At 56.1% G+C, this 17,829-nt stretch overlaps 5 protein-coding genes across 5 annotated transcripts; 1 reads left to right on the top strand and 4 right to left on the bottom strand.

Annotated features, from left to right (window-relative positions):
- Window positions 1-464: 464 nt before the first annotated feature.
- CCOS01_10522 (uncharacterized protein) lies at window positions 465-974 on the bottom strand (the record flags this gene model as incomplete). Its single annotated transcript, XM_060458677.1, has 1 exon — window positions 465-974. A coding segment is annotated over one exon (510 nt), but the record flags the coding sequence as incomplete, so codon positions are not given.
- A 2,399-nt stretch (window positions 975-3,373) lies between these two features.
- Window positions 3,374-3,866, bottom strand: CCOS01_10521 (uncharacterized protein; the record flags this gene model as incomplete). The annotated part of the gene is made up of 2 exons (XM_060458676.1): window positions 3,374-3,604; window positions 3,723-3,866. 2 exons carry the CDS (start codon window positions 3,864-3,866, stop codon window positions 3,374-3,376), a joined length of 375 nt encoding a protein of 124 aa, XP_060310478.1.
- Window positions 3,867-5,069: 1,203 nt separating this feature from the next.
- Window positions 5,070-6,879, top strand: CCOS01_10520 (cytochrome P450; the record flags this gene model as incomplete). The annotated part of the gene is made up of 4 exons (XM_060458675.1): window positions 5,070-5,381; window positions 5,434-5,796; window positions 5,857-6,684; window positions 6,745-6,879. 4 exons carry the CDS (start codon window positions 5,070-5,072, stop codon window positions 6,877-6,879), a joined length of 1,638 nt encoding a protein of 545 aa, XP_060310477.1.
- Window positions 6,880-7,306: 427 nt separating this feature from the next.
- Window positions 7,307-9,066, bottom strand: CCOS01_10519 (uncharacterized protein; the record flags this gene model as incomplete). The annotated part of the gene is made up of 4 exons (XM_060458674.1): window positions 7,307-8,056; window positions 8,131-8,249; window positions 8,333-8,456; window positions 8,518-9,066. The coding sequence occupies 4 exons, from the start codon at window positions 9,064-9,066 to the stop codon at window positions 7,307-7,309; spliced, it is 1,542 nt and encodes a 513-aa protein (XP_060310476.1).
- A 2,995-nt stretch (window positions 9,067-12,061) lies between these two features.
- Window positions 12,062-16,077, bottom strand: CCOS01_10518 (viral A-type inclusion protein repeat domain-containing protein; the record flags this gene model as incomplete). Its single annotated transcript, XM_060458673.1, has 3 exons — window positions 12,062-12,196; window positions 12,268-12,411; window positions 12,472-16,077. The coding sequence occupies 3 exons, from the start codon at window positions 16,075-16,077 to the stop codon at window positions 12,062-12,064; spliced, it is 3,885 nt and encodes a 1,294-aa protein (XP_060310475.1).
- Between the last annotated feature and the right edge of the window lie 1,752 nt (window positions 16,078-17,829).

The following is a 17,829-nucleotide window of genomic DNA, read 5'->3' as shown; positions in this document are numbered from 1 at the left end:
TGGGGGGCCGGGCAAAGGAAACGGACGGCCGGCGCAAGGGGGCGTGGGAAACAATGGCCATAACCTACACAGTGAGGAGCAGGAGACGGGATTGAGAAGGAGAGGAAAGGCGCCCATAGCTCCTGAACCTCTGGAACCTCCTCCTCAGGCTCCTCTGGTTGCGGCGGCCGCCAGAACACGCGCAAAAACATCTGCCGAAGATTTTGGCTTCGGGGGGGCTGATAAGCCACGTAAGGCGACGCCGTGACACTGGGGCCCGTTGGTTGGGGCTTTTGGGAGGATGGGGGCACGACTGGGGTGCGCTGGCCGTGGGGCCTTCGGCAGATGGTTTTTGGGAGGAGGATTTGAAAGAGCGGGAGATGGAGGACGAGGGTTGGTCCCTGGAAGGGTTTGGCGATGTCTCACTGAGAAGTAATTGTCAACTGCAGACAGCCTTCTCGGTCTCTCTTCCTCGTATAGTGAGATTAGACATTGAGAGATGTGTCTGGTTTCGATTCGGAGAGCGAGAAATCGCTTGACTTACTTGGAGCGAGTGAGAGTAACGAGCTGGAGTTAACAAGAAAAAAAAAAAAAAAAAGGGAATAGTTCAGCTCGCTAACATCCAAGAGACATTCCTCATTCATGAGCCCTTGAACTAGGAGATTCGAATTCCTTAACACTAGAGACACTATGGAATACATGATCTGTTTTACTATGAACCGCCGAACCGGCGACTTTCCCTCGCGAACGATGGCATAGGTCATTGGGGTAGCATTTAGGGCGGCGCGACGGCGCACAAGCGTGCGGTTCTTTCGGCCTTCGACACGTGAGATGGAAGGTTGGTCTACTGTGCTAACACGGTAGGGGAAGTTGGATCCAGACGACGGCCCTATTTTTGGCTTTTGGGCTTTGGAGCGATCAACAGAGCTGGCCGGATCATTTGCCGAGGAAAACTGAATCTCGAGGCTACTTGTTTTAGAACCGGGTTGAGTCACTGGTTAGTGTACAGTATTGAGGCCTGTAGTTATTGTTTCTAACTTCTGTTCCAGCTTCAGTCTGACAGTCTAGAACTGGGCGGTAAAACAGTCCAACTCTGGGTTGGTTTTCCACTCTTTGGTGTAACAAGTATCTTCACTCGGTGTGATGTAAATATGCACTGTTTGTGGTGTTTTATACAATTTTGGAATTCTTTCGCCGGGTCGTTCCTGACTGGGAACGCCTCAAATCTGCACAAACGGGCAAGAACTTTCTTTTTGCGACACTGTTCGAAGAAGCAACAAGACGTCAAGCTCATGTGCTGTAACCCAACCACATCATCTCAGATAATACAATGTGCCATCCCTCGGCTACTATGCACTCATGGTACCTAATCCTTGCGGCGGTAAGGCGTCACTGGGCGATGCATGTGCGGGGAACCCTTGAGTTGTCAGTGAAGCCAGGTGTCCGGGGCGGGAGCGGGTATGCGGCGCGTGGTTGGGGGAGGAGGTTCCAGAACTGCTGGATGAGTACAGGAGACTCCGACGAGAGGGCCGATGAGAGGGCCGAGAGAAGCCGGGCTATTCGGGGGGCGGAGAATGAATGGGCGCCGAGGCCGAAGCTTGGAGAAAGGCTCATACGCGTACGAAGATCGCAACTGTGCCGTTCGCTTCGCTAGGGAGTGTCCATACGAGCATGTCGTTTCCACAAGCTCGTGCTTGTGAAGGCTCCGTGTCTGCGGTGGAAACAAGGTATCATGGCATGAAGGGGAGGGTCCGGCGCCTGTCTCTCCCTCCTTTCGGGGCCGAAAGCGTTTGACCGTCGCCCCGGCACCAATCACGTCTCATTCCAAGCGACGCTGCGTCAGGGACCAAGAAGGCTACTGCGTTGGTAGGGAAGGGGTTCTCCATGGATCAACCCCATACGTGGAGCCCTGTGATGTCTTGGACTACGGGAGTTGGGATGGACTCCGGGCCAGAAAGTCGGCAAATGAAAGTCGGATCGAAGTCGAGCTTGGATGTCTCTGATTGCTATGGAATTATGAGTTCATGATCAGTAATGAAGGCAAACATTTCTTGTTCCTTCGCCCGTCTCGGCGATGTCGGCGAGCCAAAGGAGTGAGACACGTTGACAAAGGGGACTGGACATATTTCCTATGTATGGATAGCAAGAATGGGTCGGTATCATGGTCTGGTAGGCCGAGGATTTGTGAACAAAGGACTTCTAATTGGGGAGAGTATGGCTCTACTGTATTTGCTTGAGGCTGTCCAGACCCAAAACAAGACCAAGATCGAGACCATGGGTTCTTGAAACAGCAGCCATGAGTGAGACTGAGAATGAGAGTGAGAGTGAGACTCACAGTGAAAGAGAGAGAGAGGGACAGAGTCTGACAGAGCAAGTGAGCGCATTTACAACTGCCGTGCCCCCCACCAGATGCCTTGGCCATGTCATGCCTGTTTCCAGCATCCTACGGGGCCCCTCCCCCGCAGATAAGGTACCCCAACGGTGGGTCGGCGCGCCGCCCGGTGTTTTGAGAGTTGCGCAGCTTACCGCCGACAGAATGCTGCAACTTGCAGCTAACGGGATGCCTTGAGGAGTGCTCCGAGCCTGGAGCACTGAGCAGTCGGTCGAGCAATTGACTACTCCGTAGAGCATCGAAAGCAGACATGGGGGAGGCGGCTCCATCTTCCCGTTTCTGCATAGCTCTCTTCTGCACCTCTTCCGCCTCCGACGTTCCTTGTCTCTCGAGTCTCGCGGGGTTCGTTCTTATGCGGCAGCAATGCGTCTGGATATCATACGAGTCCAGCCAAGCCTCGGATAACCCGAATCAGCGCTCTCTGTTCTCGATCAGGATCGTATCCTCGGGGCCAACGCTTTCAGTGAGCAGTAAGGTACGGTTAGGCGAGTGCCCGCACTTGGGACGAGGGCCCTCGAGTTCTCGACAGAAATATGAGAAATGCATCTGCCGAAGATTCCATCACTCATGACTAACCTTCAGCATCCTGACCAAGGTGTCCACCACCCCTCCATCACCTCCATCTGGGCTTGGGGGGGGGGGGGGTGCTTTGGCGGTAACTCTTCCTCGCAGACCTCATTCTGTCTTGTGGGTGTCCGTGTCCTTGCCAACACGAGCGTTGACGTTGAGGCTGCTTCGGCAGGCAATTGAGCCCCTCATTCCAGCTCTGGTTGACAGCTGATCTGTCTCGCTGCGAGTGCGACCCCCCGGTGGAGGAGGACCATGATGGCGCAACATGAATGATGACAATGACAGCGACGACCTGCCGTGACTCGTTGCTCAGAGCATCATCCGGCTCGGTCCCTTCGGCAGCGGTCACACACACACTCTCTCTCACCATAGGAACCAAAGACGACGGACGGCGGGCTTGAACTAGGGTCCCTCACCCCTACAGGCTACAGCCTACAGGCTCCTACCCCAGGATCTCTCATGACTTGGCTGGAAATCCCTCGCGCGCAAAGTGGGAGCTGAACATGCTGTACCACTCACACCATAACATCCCGCCGGTGTCATTCTGCGAGCCTCTGAGTGGCCACCGCAAGCTGCGGTACCTGAGACCCGAGCTAGCGTCGAAGAGCTTGCTGCGTAAGGTGTGGCATTCCATTTGCTCTCGTCTTCTCTCTTTCCCAGGACATGACGTTGGGGGCTCCCACCTGTACAAAGTACCCCGTCCGCGTATCTTGAAGTCTGAAGTCTTGATTTCCTCTGGTCGCCTGGGGGCGATTCGATGGGCTGCTTCTTTCCGTCTAACCTCTAGTATACGGCCACGGCTACGGCTCTGGAAACAGACGCCGGCGCCTTTGGGGCCACACTCTCTGCTGATGTTTGCCTCCCTCTTGGACTTGTCACACTGTCCGACTTCTGCTCTCTTGTTGGACCGGACGACTCGCTCCATCCTCAAACGACCAGCCAACGACCCGTCTACCGAGCTACTGTTTTAGCACACGATTCTAGTACACCACGATTAGTGATGAGTGTAATCGTCAACGTCTTCGTCTTCCGAAATCGCGTGGCCTTGAACGCCGGACGGTTGGTACAGTCCTAGTCCTGGTCACCCCGAACGGCACCTCTCGGCGTCGACTATCCTCACTCATCTTCGTGTTCTTCCAGCCTCTTCCGTGTGGCTTTATCTTGCAACAGCGAGTCTGTGACACCTTTCCCTCTCTCGCCGCCGCCTCACCCTTCGGCACGGCGCCTACCATTACCGCCTTCTTGTCTCCCCCGAGTTCCTAGGTTCTCTCCAATTTTTCCACATTTTTTCCACTTCGGATCCGCCAGTCCCCCAACCCATATCCCAGAAGCGCAAACACCCTTGCGAAATTCTAACTTTATTCTGTTCCCGCCCTCTTGTCTTGTCTTGTCTCATCTCGCACGAGACTCTGCGCCGAATGTCCAACGCTCTTCCCCTCGGCCGTGGAGACTAAGGTATTCATAGTCAGACACTAGGTATCCGTAGGCAGAGGATACCTCGTCAAGGGTTGGAAACCTTCTCAAGCTCCTAGCCATCCTCCTAGGCTCTTCTCAGTTGCCCCCATTCCCTTCCCCCCTCCACTTACTACTCTCCGAGCTTCGTCCTACCTTGCAGTTACGCGGTGCCGTCTCGTCTTGGCTACATTACTGGCGGTGCCCATAGATCGCCGAGAGGTTCCCAATAATTTACTTGCCGACCTGCCGCCCCAAAACCAGACACACACACACACACACACACACACACACACACACACACACATAACACGAAAAAGCTAAGCGCATCTGCCATCTCGACGTGACGCCTGTTCCTCCTTGACTCCACCCCGCCGAGGCACAGTCCGCAGGACCTGCACGTCGACCATACGGCATGCCCCCTCGCATACCTCTTCCTGTATGCCCCATAGGATCCGGTCGATACATCCCAACATAGAAACTGGGTAAATTGCACTTCGGTACCTGAATCGGGAATTCCATTTCACGCCCGGCTACATCTACTTGGATCCACCCGCTTGGAGGTTTACCTTACAGTCTTCTTATACCGAGGGCGCCGCCACCAAGACCTTTCTCGCTGCGTTTTGTTATACTCAACGGCCAAGCTCCGTCTCATGACAACACAACCTCAGTCAAGATGCACGGCATTACAGAAACGATACTAGAGACGTTCGCACAGCACTGGCTCTCAATAGGCCTGTCACTTATTGTAGCCTGGCTGGTGAAGAACCGCTATAACAATGGCCTCAACAAGTACCCAGGACCCTTCCTGGCCTCATTGACAGACTGGTGGCGCTTCTTCGATGTAAAGGGCTGCCGTCCAGAGGTTACACATCAAAAGTTGCACGCAAAATATGGTGACGTCGTCCGCCTCGGCCCCAACACTCTCTCCTTTGCCGACCCAGCTGCTTTGAAGAGCATCTACGGCCTGAACAAGGGCTTCGTAAAGGTAGAGTCCATATGGTTATCTTCACAACATCTACAGCAACTAACCGTCTTAGTCCGACTTTTACATCGTCCAACAGTCTATTGCCAAGGGCTTCAGGCTCGAGTCCCTTTTTAGCACGACAAACAATGACTTCCACTCTCAGTTCCGCCGCTGCGTCAACTCGGCCTTCTCCATGTCCGCCTTGGTCCAGTATGAGCCCTTTGTCGACAACACGACGAAGCTCTTCCTCTCTCAGACGGAGAAGCTGTTTGCTGGAAACCCCGAGGGATGTGACTTCACCACGTGGTTGCAGTTCTACGCATTCGACGTCATTGGAGAGATCACCTACAGCAAGCGCCACGGCTTCATCGAGAAGAATGAGGACATTGATGGAATTGTGGCCTACCTGGGCAAGCTGTTCCTCTATGTCGCACCGGTAAGTCCATCCAGAGTATCACTGGAGCTACTCCGAGACAACTAGCTAACATGTCCGAAGATTGGCCAAATTCCCTTCCTCGATCTCCTGCTCCTCAAGAACCCAATCTACCTGAAGCTCTCCCAATGGGGCTTCATTGACGCCACCTTCCCCGTAGCCCGCTTCGCCCGCGACCGCATGGCCGAGCGCCTCCCCGAGCTCGACGGCAAGGAACCCCTTCTCCCCGTCACCTCGGGCAAGAAGCTCGCCGAGCAGCCCGATCTCCTTTCCAAGTTCTTGGCCGCGCGCGAGGCCCGCCCCGAGTTCATGTCCGACATCCTCGTCCAGACCATGGCCGTCAGCATGGCCTTTGCCGGCTCCGAGACCACCGCCATCAGCCTGGCTGCCGTCTTCTACTACCTTCTCCGGACACCGACGGCGCTGACGCGGTTGAGGGACGAGCTGGATACGTTTGCGCGGGAGGGCGGCTTCAGTGATAACGAGACGGGACTGGTGACGTGGACTGAGGCCCAGAAGCTCGTGTATCTCGATGCATGTGTCAAGGAGGCCTTCCGCATGCACCCGGCCGCCGGTCTGCCGCTGGAGCGCATCGTCCCTGACCAGGGCGCCGAGATTGCGGGCCACTTTGTCAAGGGCGGCACGATTGTAGGCTGTAGCGCGTGGATTATTCACCGCCGACCAGAGATTTGGGGTGAGGATGTCGACACCTACCGCCCGGAGCGTTGGTTGCCGGAGGAGGGCAAGGATGCCGCGGCGGAGGAGAAGAGGATCAAGGAGATGAACGGGCACATGTTCCAGTTTGGCATGGGCAGCCGGACGTGTATCGGAAAGAACATTAGCCTGTTGGAGATTTACAAGGTCATTCCGAGCTTGCTCAGGAGATTCGACGTAAGTTTGCAACACTTTGCCTGTTGTAAAGAGAGGACTGCCGATACTGACAATGACTAGATTTCCTTCAAGGACCCGAGCCAAGAGTGGGAGCTGGTCAACGCGTGGTTCGTCAAGCAGAACAACTTCCAGGCCAAGTTTTCCAGGAGGGATATCATTACCAAAGACAGTACCAACGAGAAGGTTGAGTCATAGAGACTACGTGAGGTGTTGTTGTAGATGGACCATGGTTGTTGACGAGATTGATGACGTGGATGAATACTATAGAAGTAAATATATCAAAAACCGAAAAAAAATCAGAAATTGTTTATACCATATTATTTCTGACATGCACCTATATCTGCATCATTTCGTGAGTTTTTTTTTACAGGATGTATTTCGGCAACAGGCCTTGTTCTACTGAGAACAAGTAGCGGAGACCTAACCCAACTCCCTTCTTCCACGTCTTTATATACACCATTTCGCATCTGATAGGCCCCTCCTCCTTTTAGGTAAATGCAGTCTTCGAACAGGATATCTTTCGGCAACAGGTATATATGCATCCATCTCGACGCCCAAGCAAAAAAGAAGAAAAACAAACACCAATAACAAGAAGAAAAGAGAGTCTGAGAACCGGGCTCACTCAAGCCCACTCAAACTCATTCTTCAACCCTTCAACTCCGCTCTCATCCTCGGTATCCAAGTACCCCGCGATCCGCCCCTTGGGATCCCACACCTTGCGCACGTCCATCAGCCTCTTGCCCTGCTCGTCGCCCCAGAACTTTGTCCTGCGGTACCGGAAGTCGGCGTCACCGAGATACGAGCCCGCCGCGTGCCTCTCGACGCCAGCCATGATGTCGCTCACCCAGCCCTGGCACCGCTCGTCGTCCTCGGCGTCCGGGTAGACTGTGTAGAGGGCGAAGTAGTGGTCCGACTGCATGCTGAGCGCCATGTCGGGCATGGTCTTTGCCGCGCCGTTGCCGGTGCCGTTGGCCGACGACGGCGGCGTCTCGCCGGCAGTCTGCTGCGTGCGCCGAGAGCAAGGATTCATGGAGAAGTACAGCGCAAACGACTGCGGCGTGGGCAGCTCGGTGAACGCCTTCTTGAGGACCTTGGGCACGTTGGCGTCGTTGGAGACGTAGGCGTTTTCGGATATGTAGCGGTGGGCGGGCGGGTTGGAGGCGTCCTGGTCGACGTACTGCTGCGGGAGGGAGGTCGGGGTGGCGAAGACGGTGGCGAGGGGCCGGGAGGGGTGGGAGGAGTGGAGGGGGATGAGGGCTTCCGGGTTCGCGGAGAAGGAGAGGAAGTTTGCCATGATTTGCGGGGTGGTTTGGCCTGGTGGTGTGAGGGCCAGGAGGACGATTTCGAGTTCTGGGGAGGCTTTTGGGGAGATCTGTTGTTGTATTAGTGGTTGTTGCGTGAAATGTCAGGAGAGGATGAGGCGTAGACGGATTAGAGAGGGCTTACCTTGATCACCCAGTTCAGAATCTCCTCGAAGCGGTCGAGGGAGTAAAAGTAGAGGGACTGGAACATGCCCGTCAGGGGGCGGGTGCGGAGGTGGAAGCGGGTGACGATGGCAGGGAAGCCTATTGTAAGTCGTTAGCCAAGTTTTCTTCTCTATCCCCCGATGAGTCGGGGAAGGCGAAGGGGTCGGCCGGAAGTCACGTACCCGGTCCGGCGCCGCGCGCGGCCCAAAAGAGGTCGGCGTTCTCCGTCTCGGAGCAGCGGAGCTCTCGTCCATCGGCCGTGACAACCTCAATGGCGACGATATTCTCACACGCCCAGCCCCAGTTCTGTCTTTTTGTCAGTTCCTCCCTTTTCAAGAATTCGACATCCCAGGCCGAACAAACTCACCTTGCAATTCCACCCCATACCACCCTGCAACAAAAACCCACCGAGCCCAACATCAGGACAATGACCACCAGGGAAAAACCTGCCCATCCCCTCAATACTATCATCCCCAGGCCCGCCAATCTGCCCAGCCAGAAACCCATTCACCTCCCTCCCCGTCCTCGCCGGCGCAACACTGACAATGCCCGTCTTGGAATCATACGCGATGCCATCCTCGTTGCCGCTGCCCGCAACGCCTTTACCCATACTCCCCAAATCAATCAGCAGCGCCTCATCGCGAACAGACCACGCGGCCCACGAGTGGCCCCCCGAGCGAACGCTCACGCGCCACCCCTTTTCGTTTGCAATCTTGACGGCCTCGACGACGTGGGCTTTGCGCGTGGCGGTGACGACGGCGGCCGGGCGCCGGGAAAAGTCGCGGCGGGCGTTGAAGACGCGGCCCCAGACTGCGGTGGAGTATTCCGAGAAGGGGGTGTCTTCTGCGTAGAGGATTGGGAGCGGCGTGGCGGCCGGGGATGGGTAGGAAGATTGCTGTTGCTGCTCCGCCTGCATCTTTGCGAGTCGAGGGATTCTCATTGAGTCGACTTCTCGGGGGGGACGAGGCAGGATCTGCGGGTTGGGGGTGTTATAAGAGTCGTCTAGTAAGGTAGGTAGATCGCGGGGGAGCTGAATTCAGATAGGACCGGGTGTTTCCGTCCTGGGTGAAAGAATGATGGCGTCTTGCTCTAATTTCCGTCCCGTCTTGGTTCTCTTCGATCAAGATCTCTTTCTTTTGCTGGTTTCCCCCTAATGTTGCTCTACCAGTCAGGTAGGTATTGTTGCGGCTTGAAGCTTGTGATATTGAGACAACGGATCGGGCCTTGGTATTCCCGGGAAATCTGGAGCTGAACCCGGTTTCGCGGGCGCGGGTTGCCTGACAAAGACTCAAAGGGCCAAGTAAGAAGAAGGCGTCGAGTCTAGTATATGCAAGCTGAGCTTTGGCGGGCGTAGATATGTAGGCTTATGTAGGCTTAGAGGTAGGAAGCCGTAGTTTGTATCGTCTTCGGTCTCGATGGATTGATTTGAACTCGAACTGGAGCAGTAACGTAGGTAAATCAATCTTTCAGCTGAAGGAAACAGCGCGGCGCCTCAAAAGCCCTAAATACTGTCCGCCCTCTGCCCCTCCTTATATGGCCTTTCCGAGAGCTGTTTGTTTATCTCGCTGTCCTAAGTCGAGGATTTCTGCGATTTCGCAAGCCCGCTGGCCCAGCTCTTTCACGTTTGTACGCTAGTCGTTATCAAATCAAACGAGGTGTTACGAGCAGCTTGGATAAGCCTGCCAGTCTGCGTAACACTCGCAGGCTTCGCACGCCTCGCTTGCGCTTGCTAGTAGGAATGGGGCCCTGTCTAGACCTGTGCCGACTGGAGCTCCCCAGCTGGGGGGGTTTTTGGCACCGTGTCGGCGCGTCCTGACTCTCCCTATGTAATATGCGGCTGGTCCAGAATCCAGATTGAGGTAAAAGGGCTCGGCGGAATAGAGAAATGCGGTCTTGGGTTTGTTTGCTATCAAAGCAAGCTTAAGCCGGATAAGCTTCCGAAAAGGTCCCAAGGGGAGTAGAACAGCAGGATAGACCCCCCGAGAGAGAGATCTTCTCCCGCTAACAATCCTTTGGAATGCAAGAATCGAACGACAATTGCCTTTCGGTAGATGAGAAATGTGGATAACAAAAGAAGCACGAGGTCAAAGCAAAAGAGGATCCAATGCGATGTTTCCAACGGCTAGTTTGAGAAATTTCAACGGCAATTCCGTGTTAAATAAGAAAAACAGGACACAGCTTGTAGTTTCATCGCGTCTTGGAACGAAGTCACCTTACTCTCACTTATTCTCCACGGGATGAAGACAGAAGAGGGGAGTGAAGAGAGGCAGAAAATCCACCCATCCACCATCAGCTAATCCTCCACCCGGCGCTGCGCGCCCCCTCCCTCCCCCACTGTCCCGCGCGATTTCTGTTGCCGTGATTGGACAGATACGATTCATGTCTCTGCAGCAATTGGAGTGTTTCTGCGTCAAAAGAATGCCGTACCGTGTGGCATGCCAATCTTGTTGTGTGTTACAGTTGTTTTCTGTGCCGCCCGCCCGCCCGCATCCCGTGAAACCAAACAGCTTTGATGTACTCGGTGGACCGTAGGTATCCGTAGATCGGAAGGCGGGGAGACTGAGAAGAGACAGAAGGCAAGAGATCTGACGAATGATGGGGATCATGACACCAGGAAACAGCTTTACTCAGCGGCCAGAAGCAAAGCAAAGCAAACCTAGGTATCCCACCTCCACCCGGGCCCAGGCCGCTGACGAAAGCCTCCGTGGCCTCCGTGGCGCATCACCATATCCCAGGCCACCTCACCTCACATCACCTCATCACGACGAACCACAACCTCGGTCCGTTCTCAAGGAATAATGAAGACAAGAAAGAGAGCCCACCAGAGGGAGAAAAAAGGGGACCACAGCAATCTTCAACACTACGGATACTCACTGCGACTAACCAAGTCCAACCTTAGCCCCCTCTTCCACGAGCCGCGTCAACCATGGAAACCACTACTTCGTAGACTAACTAGTATAGCTTAGCAGGGAACCTAAGCCGGCCCGCGGGAGACCGGAGCAACCACGCGGCACTACCCATTTCGCAGCTTTCGTAACACTGCCACCACGGCCACCTCGTGGCTTTGTCTAGACATGGTTAACTACCAAAGTTATGAATTCATGGCAGAGCCTGGGCCCTGAAATCTACGGGACCTGGATTGTGGAAAATCGGATCAGGAACCCGCACACTCTCGACTCAGTTCGGGGGTTCCTGGTGCCCAGTCTAATTACCACGAGGAAGTACGGATAGCGCTTCCGCGGACCGTAAGTTCGTAAGCCACGGTGTGATGGCCGACGGCAACATCACCAGTCACGGCAACTCAATTTCCAAGACAAAAAGTTACAGCGCCGGCGATGGAGACCCTCGGACTCGGGGAAAGTTGGGAACTGGCAAATTTGGGCTTGCGAGAGGAAAAAGGGGGTATCGTCCATTGCTACCTCGTCTCGTCACACGCAAATTCCTCCAAACAATTACACACATACACTCACTCAACCGCATGCCAAACTATTCTGACACGCTACACAGCACAGCAGCAGCAGCACCTACAGCACGACAACAGTCGGCTGTCTCTCCCCATTCTCTCTATCCATCTCCCGCAAATCAATTTGAGTATCAGTACGCAAAACAAGCACTTCTCTTCCCTTTCCGTTGCCAGCGCGTCTGTAGTCGAGCAAGTGCAATGCTTTTTTGCCATTTCAACTAGACGCGCCAAACAATGTAAAAACCTCCGTGCTGTGTATTAAAACAAGAAACCTCGATCCCGACCAGGCGGGGTGGGCGAGGAGAAGCGGCCAACGAGCCTTGCGTTGCGTTGTGTTGCGGGAGCTGTCAGGCCGGTGACAAGCCTACTAGCCAACGCAGACATTTTTGCCTTTTTGATCCTGTCCATGAGTTGCCCGTCTTTCTTTGGAAAGTGTGCTGGGCAGTATCTAGTTGTTATTGTTGTTATTGAGGTGCGGCGATTGCTGGAAATCTGTAATGGACTCCAGCATGGCCAGGTTCTTCTCCTGCATGTCGCGGTCCATATTGTGGATCTGGTTCGCGTTGACTCTAGCTCGTTGTAGCTGCGAATCCCGAATTAGCATTCTTGTCCCATCTCTCCAAACAAAGGGAGCATCAAGCAGGGCGTTCGCACCACAGCCAGTGCCTCGGAGGAATGGTCTTCTTCCTCACCTTCCGCGGGCTTGGCCGCTGAGCCGTCCGCCTCGTCGTCTTCGTCGTCGCCAACGGCAAATCTGCTGGCCGCAAGTCCCTTGGGCTTGGCAGCCGATGCGTTGGCCTGCATCGCGTTAGTGATAGTTCGCCCGAGCCGCACGTAACAAGAACCAAAAAAACGTACCTTGGCCTCTGCAATCTCGGCATCCTTGACCTTGAGTTGCGCCTGGAATTCCTCAACGCCCTTCTCTTTGTCGGCCAATGACTTTCTCAGGCTCTCAACCTGCTCCTCCAGCGCTCTGCGCTTGGCCTGCTCCTCCTCCACAATCTTGGTCATTGTGTCGTTGAGCTCCTCGTAGTCGGCCTTGTAGGTCTTGAGCTGCTTGTCGGCCTCAAACTGAGATGCCTCAAGCTCCTTTTGCGCGAGCAGCAGGTCCTCCTTGACATCCTCGACCTCCTGCTTGGCAATGGTGAGGCTCTTTTGCACTACAGTAAGCTCCTGCTCAAGCCCCTTCTTGGTGTTGTTCAGTTGTTCACGGAGGTTGTCCGCCTCAGCAGTGTCGGGCGTCTTGTTTTTGACGGCATCGAGAGCCGCTTCAGCCTCGGCGCGCGCCATCTTCTCAACCGAGATCATGGCACCGAGCTCGCCGAGCTCTTCCTCGAGACTGGCCTTCTCCGTCTCGGCCTTTTTGATGGAGTCCTTGGCAGCGGAGAGAGCAGCCTCGAGCTCGGCCGCGCCAGCTTGGGTCTTGGTCTTGTCAGCCTCCGCCTGGGCAACGGACTCCTTGGCAGCCTGGAGGGCAGATTCGAGCTTGGAGGCATCGGCCGAGATCTTCTCAATCTCTTTGGCAAGCGACTCGTTTCTGGCCTCATACTGGCTAGTCAGCTCCTCCACAACCTTGGAGTGAGCCTTGTTGATCTCTTCGAGCTCAGCCCGGGCTCCAGAGGAGCTCTGCTGCTTCAGTGCCTCAAGCTGCTCGGCGTGGCTGGAGATGAGCTTCTCAACCTCGGCCGAGTGAGAGTCGTCGAGGTTTCTCTTGGCCTCGGCAAGAGCAGCCGCGCTCGAAGTCTCGGTCTCCCGGATGCGGGTCAGAGCCTCGTCGAGCTGAAGCTTGAGGGTAGAGAGCTCCTCGGTGTGCGCGCTGTCGCCAGCCTGCTTCGCGGCAGCCAGCTCGGCCTGGTGGGCCTCGGCAAGTTTGGCCTTGGCCTCCTCGATTCCAGCCTGGTGCGACTGCTGTAGCTTAGTCTTGACCTCCTCGAGCTCAGCCTCGTGAGAGCTCGCCAGTTTCTCCTTGAGCTCAGCGAGCTCGGCTTCGTGATCGGCACGCAATTTCTTGGTGATGGACTCGAGCTCCTCCTTGTGGGCAGCAAGAAGCTCTTCCTTGTTGCCAGTGCTCTCCGCCAGGGCCTTCTCTCTCTCGGCAGCGATCTCGGCGAGCAGCTTCTCCTTGTCGCCGGCAGTCTCCGCGTGGAGAGCCTCGACAACTTCAGAGTGAGAGGCCTTGAGAGCCTCAAGCTCCTTGGCAAGGCTGGCTTCGCTGTCGGCCTTAACAATCTCCAGTTGCTTCGCATGGCTGTCCTTGAGGCTCTGGAGCTCGGCAAGCTGAGCATCCTTGTCGGCAGAAGCTCCGCTCTTGGCGCCCTCCAGTTCCTCAGCATGGCTAGCGCGAATGGCGTCGAGCGCCTTTTGGTGCTCGGCCTCCCGTGCTTCCAGGGCAGCAACAGCGGCGGCAAGCTCAGCCTTGGCCGCCTCGAGAGCCTTGGTGCTTGTCTCGGTGCCGTCAGCGAGGCTCTTGGAAAGATCGCCGTGTTGGGTCTCGAGTTCGCCGTGCTTGGTGGTAAGCTCGGTGTGCTTCGACTCCAGCTCGCCGTGCTTGTTGGTGAGGTCGCTATGCTGCGATTCCAGCTCGGTGTGCTTGGTCTTCAGGTCGCCATGCTCAGTCTCGAGCTCGGTGTGCTTGACCTCGAGATCCTGGAACTTGCGCTTGAAGAAGGCGTCTCCCTTGAGGGACTCAATCTCCTCCTCGTAGTCCTGGGAAATCTGCTTGAGCTCGGCGTCGTGCTTCTTGACCTGGGCAGAGTGCTCCGCCTTGGCCTTCTCCAGGGCCTCGTCCTTGGCAGTGATCTCCTCCTTGATGCTGTCAATCTGCTTCTGGAACTCGAGAGCCTCCTCCTTGGCCTTCGCAACGTCGGTCTCAGCAGCCGCAAGCTTGCTCTCCAGGTCGGCGACGTTGGCCTGGACCTCGGCCAGCTCAGCCGTCTTGGCGTCGAGGTCAGCCTTGGCTTGCTCTGCTGTCTTCTCGGCAGTCTCAAGCTTGGTCTTGAGCTCGGCGATCTCGCCCTCAACAGCGGCGAGCTTGGTGTTGTGCGATTCGACCTCGGCAGAGACCTTGCTCTCGTGAGCGGCCTCGAGCTCGGTTTGGGAGGCGGTGAGCTCGTCAATCTTCTTCTGGAGCTCGGCGATGGCGGTCTCGTGGCTGTCCTTCATCTTGGACAGCGCTTCCTCGTTGTCGGCGGAGGCGGACTGGCCCTGGCTGAGCGCCTCGTTGTGCTTGGCCTCAAGAGCGTCAATAGCAGACTTGTGCTGGTCCGTCAGGGAGCTCTGCAGCTCCTCAAGCTTGGCGGCGTGCTCCTCCGAGGCCTTGGCCAGGGCGGACTCGCTTTCCTTGAGCTTCTCGTCGTGCTCCGCTTGGAGCGTTTCGAGGGACTGCTTCATCGAGGCAAGCTCGGCCTCGGCGGCTTCCTTGGCGGCAACAGCCTCAGTGTAGTCGCTCTGCTGTTTCTCGTAGTCAGCATCGGTGGCCATTAGATGTTCATTGGCCTCATCCACCTGGTTCTCGAGCTCCGTCTGCTTAGCCTTCAACTCGGTAACCTGGTCCTGGTGGGCCTTTTGGATGTTGTACACGGCGTTCCTCACCTGAACGGCATCTCTGTTCACCCCGTCGGTGTACTGGGTGAGCTTGTCCTGGGTCTGCTGGACCTGTGTCTTGAGCTCGTTCAGTTGCGACTCCTTGTCCGCGAGCTGGGTCTCCTTCTCGGTGAGCTGGGCCTTGAGAGACTCGACCTCCTTTCCAAGGGCCTCGGAGGCGCCGGACGAATCGGGGCGGATGGACCGTCTGGGAGCGGCGGAGGAGGTGGTCGAGGTGGAGGCGGTGGACAGGCGCTTCTTGGCCTCGGCAACGGCGCCGGTACTGGTGGCTGCGGAGGAGCGGGAGCTGATCGAGGAGGGACGCGGGGCTACCGAGTTCGGGGTGCGCGATGTCGTCGAGGAGAGTCGCGGAGCGGCGGAGCTGCTGGTGGAGCTGGCAGGTTTCCTGGCGGCGGCCGTGGCGGTACCAAGGGTAGAAGTCCTTCTCTCCTTGCTCGGGGAGGCGGCACTGCTGCTGGGAACAGTGGAGGTGCGGCGGGCTGTCCTCTTGGATTCGTCCTCGGAGGCGGATACACTGGGTCGCGAGCGGTGGGTGGCCGTGGAGGAGGTGCTCGCGGGCTTGCGGACGGTGCTGCTGGCAGTGCTGGAGCTGCTTCCGGGAGGACGGGTAGGAGGCTTGGTCAGGCCGCCGGCGACACGAGAAGTAGTGGAGGAGGTGGTGCTCGCAGGCTTCCCGGTGCTCGAGGTGGACGTCGTCGGGCGGCGGGTAGCGGCGGTGGTTCCAGAGCTCGAAGCGGGCTTCTTCAGGGAAGAGGCAGCTGAGGCGGTGGACTTTGTGCTCGGCGAGGTGGTGGCAGCAGCGGCGGCGGGCTTGGGGGCCTCGTCGTGCTGGACGACCTCGAAGCTACCGGCGTCGGACATGATTGTGGACGATGGTGGTAGGACGTTCGGGAGGAGGAGAGGGTGTCGTCGTTCGGGTAGTTCTGCTTGCGCGTTATCCAGGTCAGCTAAGGCAGTTCATGAGGAAGTGATGGGGAAGGAATCTCGGGTAGCTGCAGGAATTGGGAGAGACGAAGGAGGGAATTAGGCGGAAGAGCAACATTGTGGAGGGAGCCACAGCATTCCAGCATTCCTGGGGTGGTAAGGTCTCTGAGATGGTTATGCAGAGCTGCATTGAGCTCTCAAAAGACGACAATTGAGGTCGGAGAAGGATAAATTTGGTGCTTGGTTGTTGTGACTTACCTTGCGACACGTCGTACGCGGTGGTGTCTTGCTTGGTCGTCTCCTTTTTTTTTCTTCTTCTTTACTTCTGATCCTTTTCCCCTTCTCCTTGCCGCTTGACTTTCCTTGTTTGGGAAAGCTTAAACTTTCACCGCGGGGGAAATCAACAGAACGATGGCAACAAAATAGTTGAAAAGGAAAGCCGAAACAAGAGTACAAATGACGCACGAAACGACACGGAAATGCCGTCGTGATATCTACAAGTTGAGAAGCTCTGAACAGTGGCGAAAGAGCTGGACAGAGGTGTGAGAGAGGGGGTTGAAGAGGAATTGGGAGCTGGGAGATTGCTGGACCAAAGGCACAGGAAGGAATTGAGCCGGTACCTTTGGGTGAGGTAGAGAAAGGTGAGGTGTCTAATTAGGTAAGGCCATGGGTCCTGGACTCCTGGTAGAGGATTTACGCAGTACTCCGTAAGAGAGAAAGAAAAAAAAAAGGGTTGCTTCGAGATTGGCGGATGGAGCAACATGGGGGACATGGAGACGCTGGAGACGACGCTGGCCATGTCCAACAATCAGTCATAAGCTTCAAGTACTCCGTACTCTTGTGCCCGTGAGGTACCTCAGATCACAGACAGGACCCTTTTCCCACCATCATCTCAAGCCAAGCGTAGAATGAGGTACCTACTTCTGTCTAGGCTCTACCTAGAGACGATCCAATGTACATACTTGTATGCATGCCCGGCACAGGCGCTGCCCTAACCAAGGTAACTCAAGGCAGAGGATGCATCCCCAGCGCTGTCTGAAGCACTGACACCCGACGAGAACAGCAAGACGTCTACAAGCCAGGCCAGAACATTGGGCGGAAGCCACCCAAAATACGTATGCAGGACTACTCGCGAACAGATGCCTGAACATGGCTCCTGGGAACCTCTCACGGCATTGCCACATGGCCCTCAGGCTCTATCGTTCTGTTTCTCTGTTTTCCCAAGCTTCTCGTCTCGGGAAGAGGAAACAAGTTTAGCGGTCGGTACCTTACCCCTGACAGCCAGCACCAGCGATAAGGTACCTCTGGTCCTGAGCTCTCAGAGATGAGCCAACCAGTGGACAGTGCTGACAGCGGGCGGCTCTCGCTTCGGGAGCTCGGGCAGTGGGCCCCCCTTTTTCGCACCTGTCATTCGCTGAAAGGACATGGGCGCGTCCAATTGGCTTCAACACCTTCTCCACCACAAGTACCTTACCTGTACGGACAGGCTGTAGCTACGTATCTTTTGCGTCTCTCTCCACGTTCCAAACATTTCTGTTCCCCCCCAAATCTCGGCCCCAAGAAGCGCCTGTTCCATCATCTTTATGCAACCTCTGGATAACTCGTTTCCATTCGCCCAGCGCCCAAACGGCGTCACAAGACCTCTGGCTCGCGGGATCGGCGCAGGTATGGCATTGACTGAGTCGGACA

This window comes from Colletotrichum costaricense, assembly GCF_030867565.1.
Source record: "Colletotrichum costaricense strain IMI 309622 chromosome Unknown Scaffold_11.1, whole genome shotgun sequence".
NCBI classification, from domain to species: Eukaryota; Fungi; Ascomycota; class Sordariomycetes; order Glomerellales; family Glomerellaceae; genus Colletotrichum; species Colletotrichum costaricense.
This window is presented reverse-complemented; position numbering and strand designations above follow the sequence as displayed.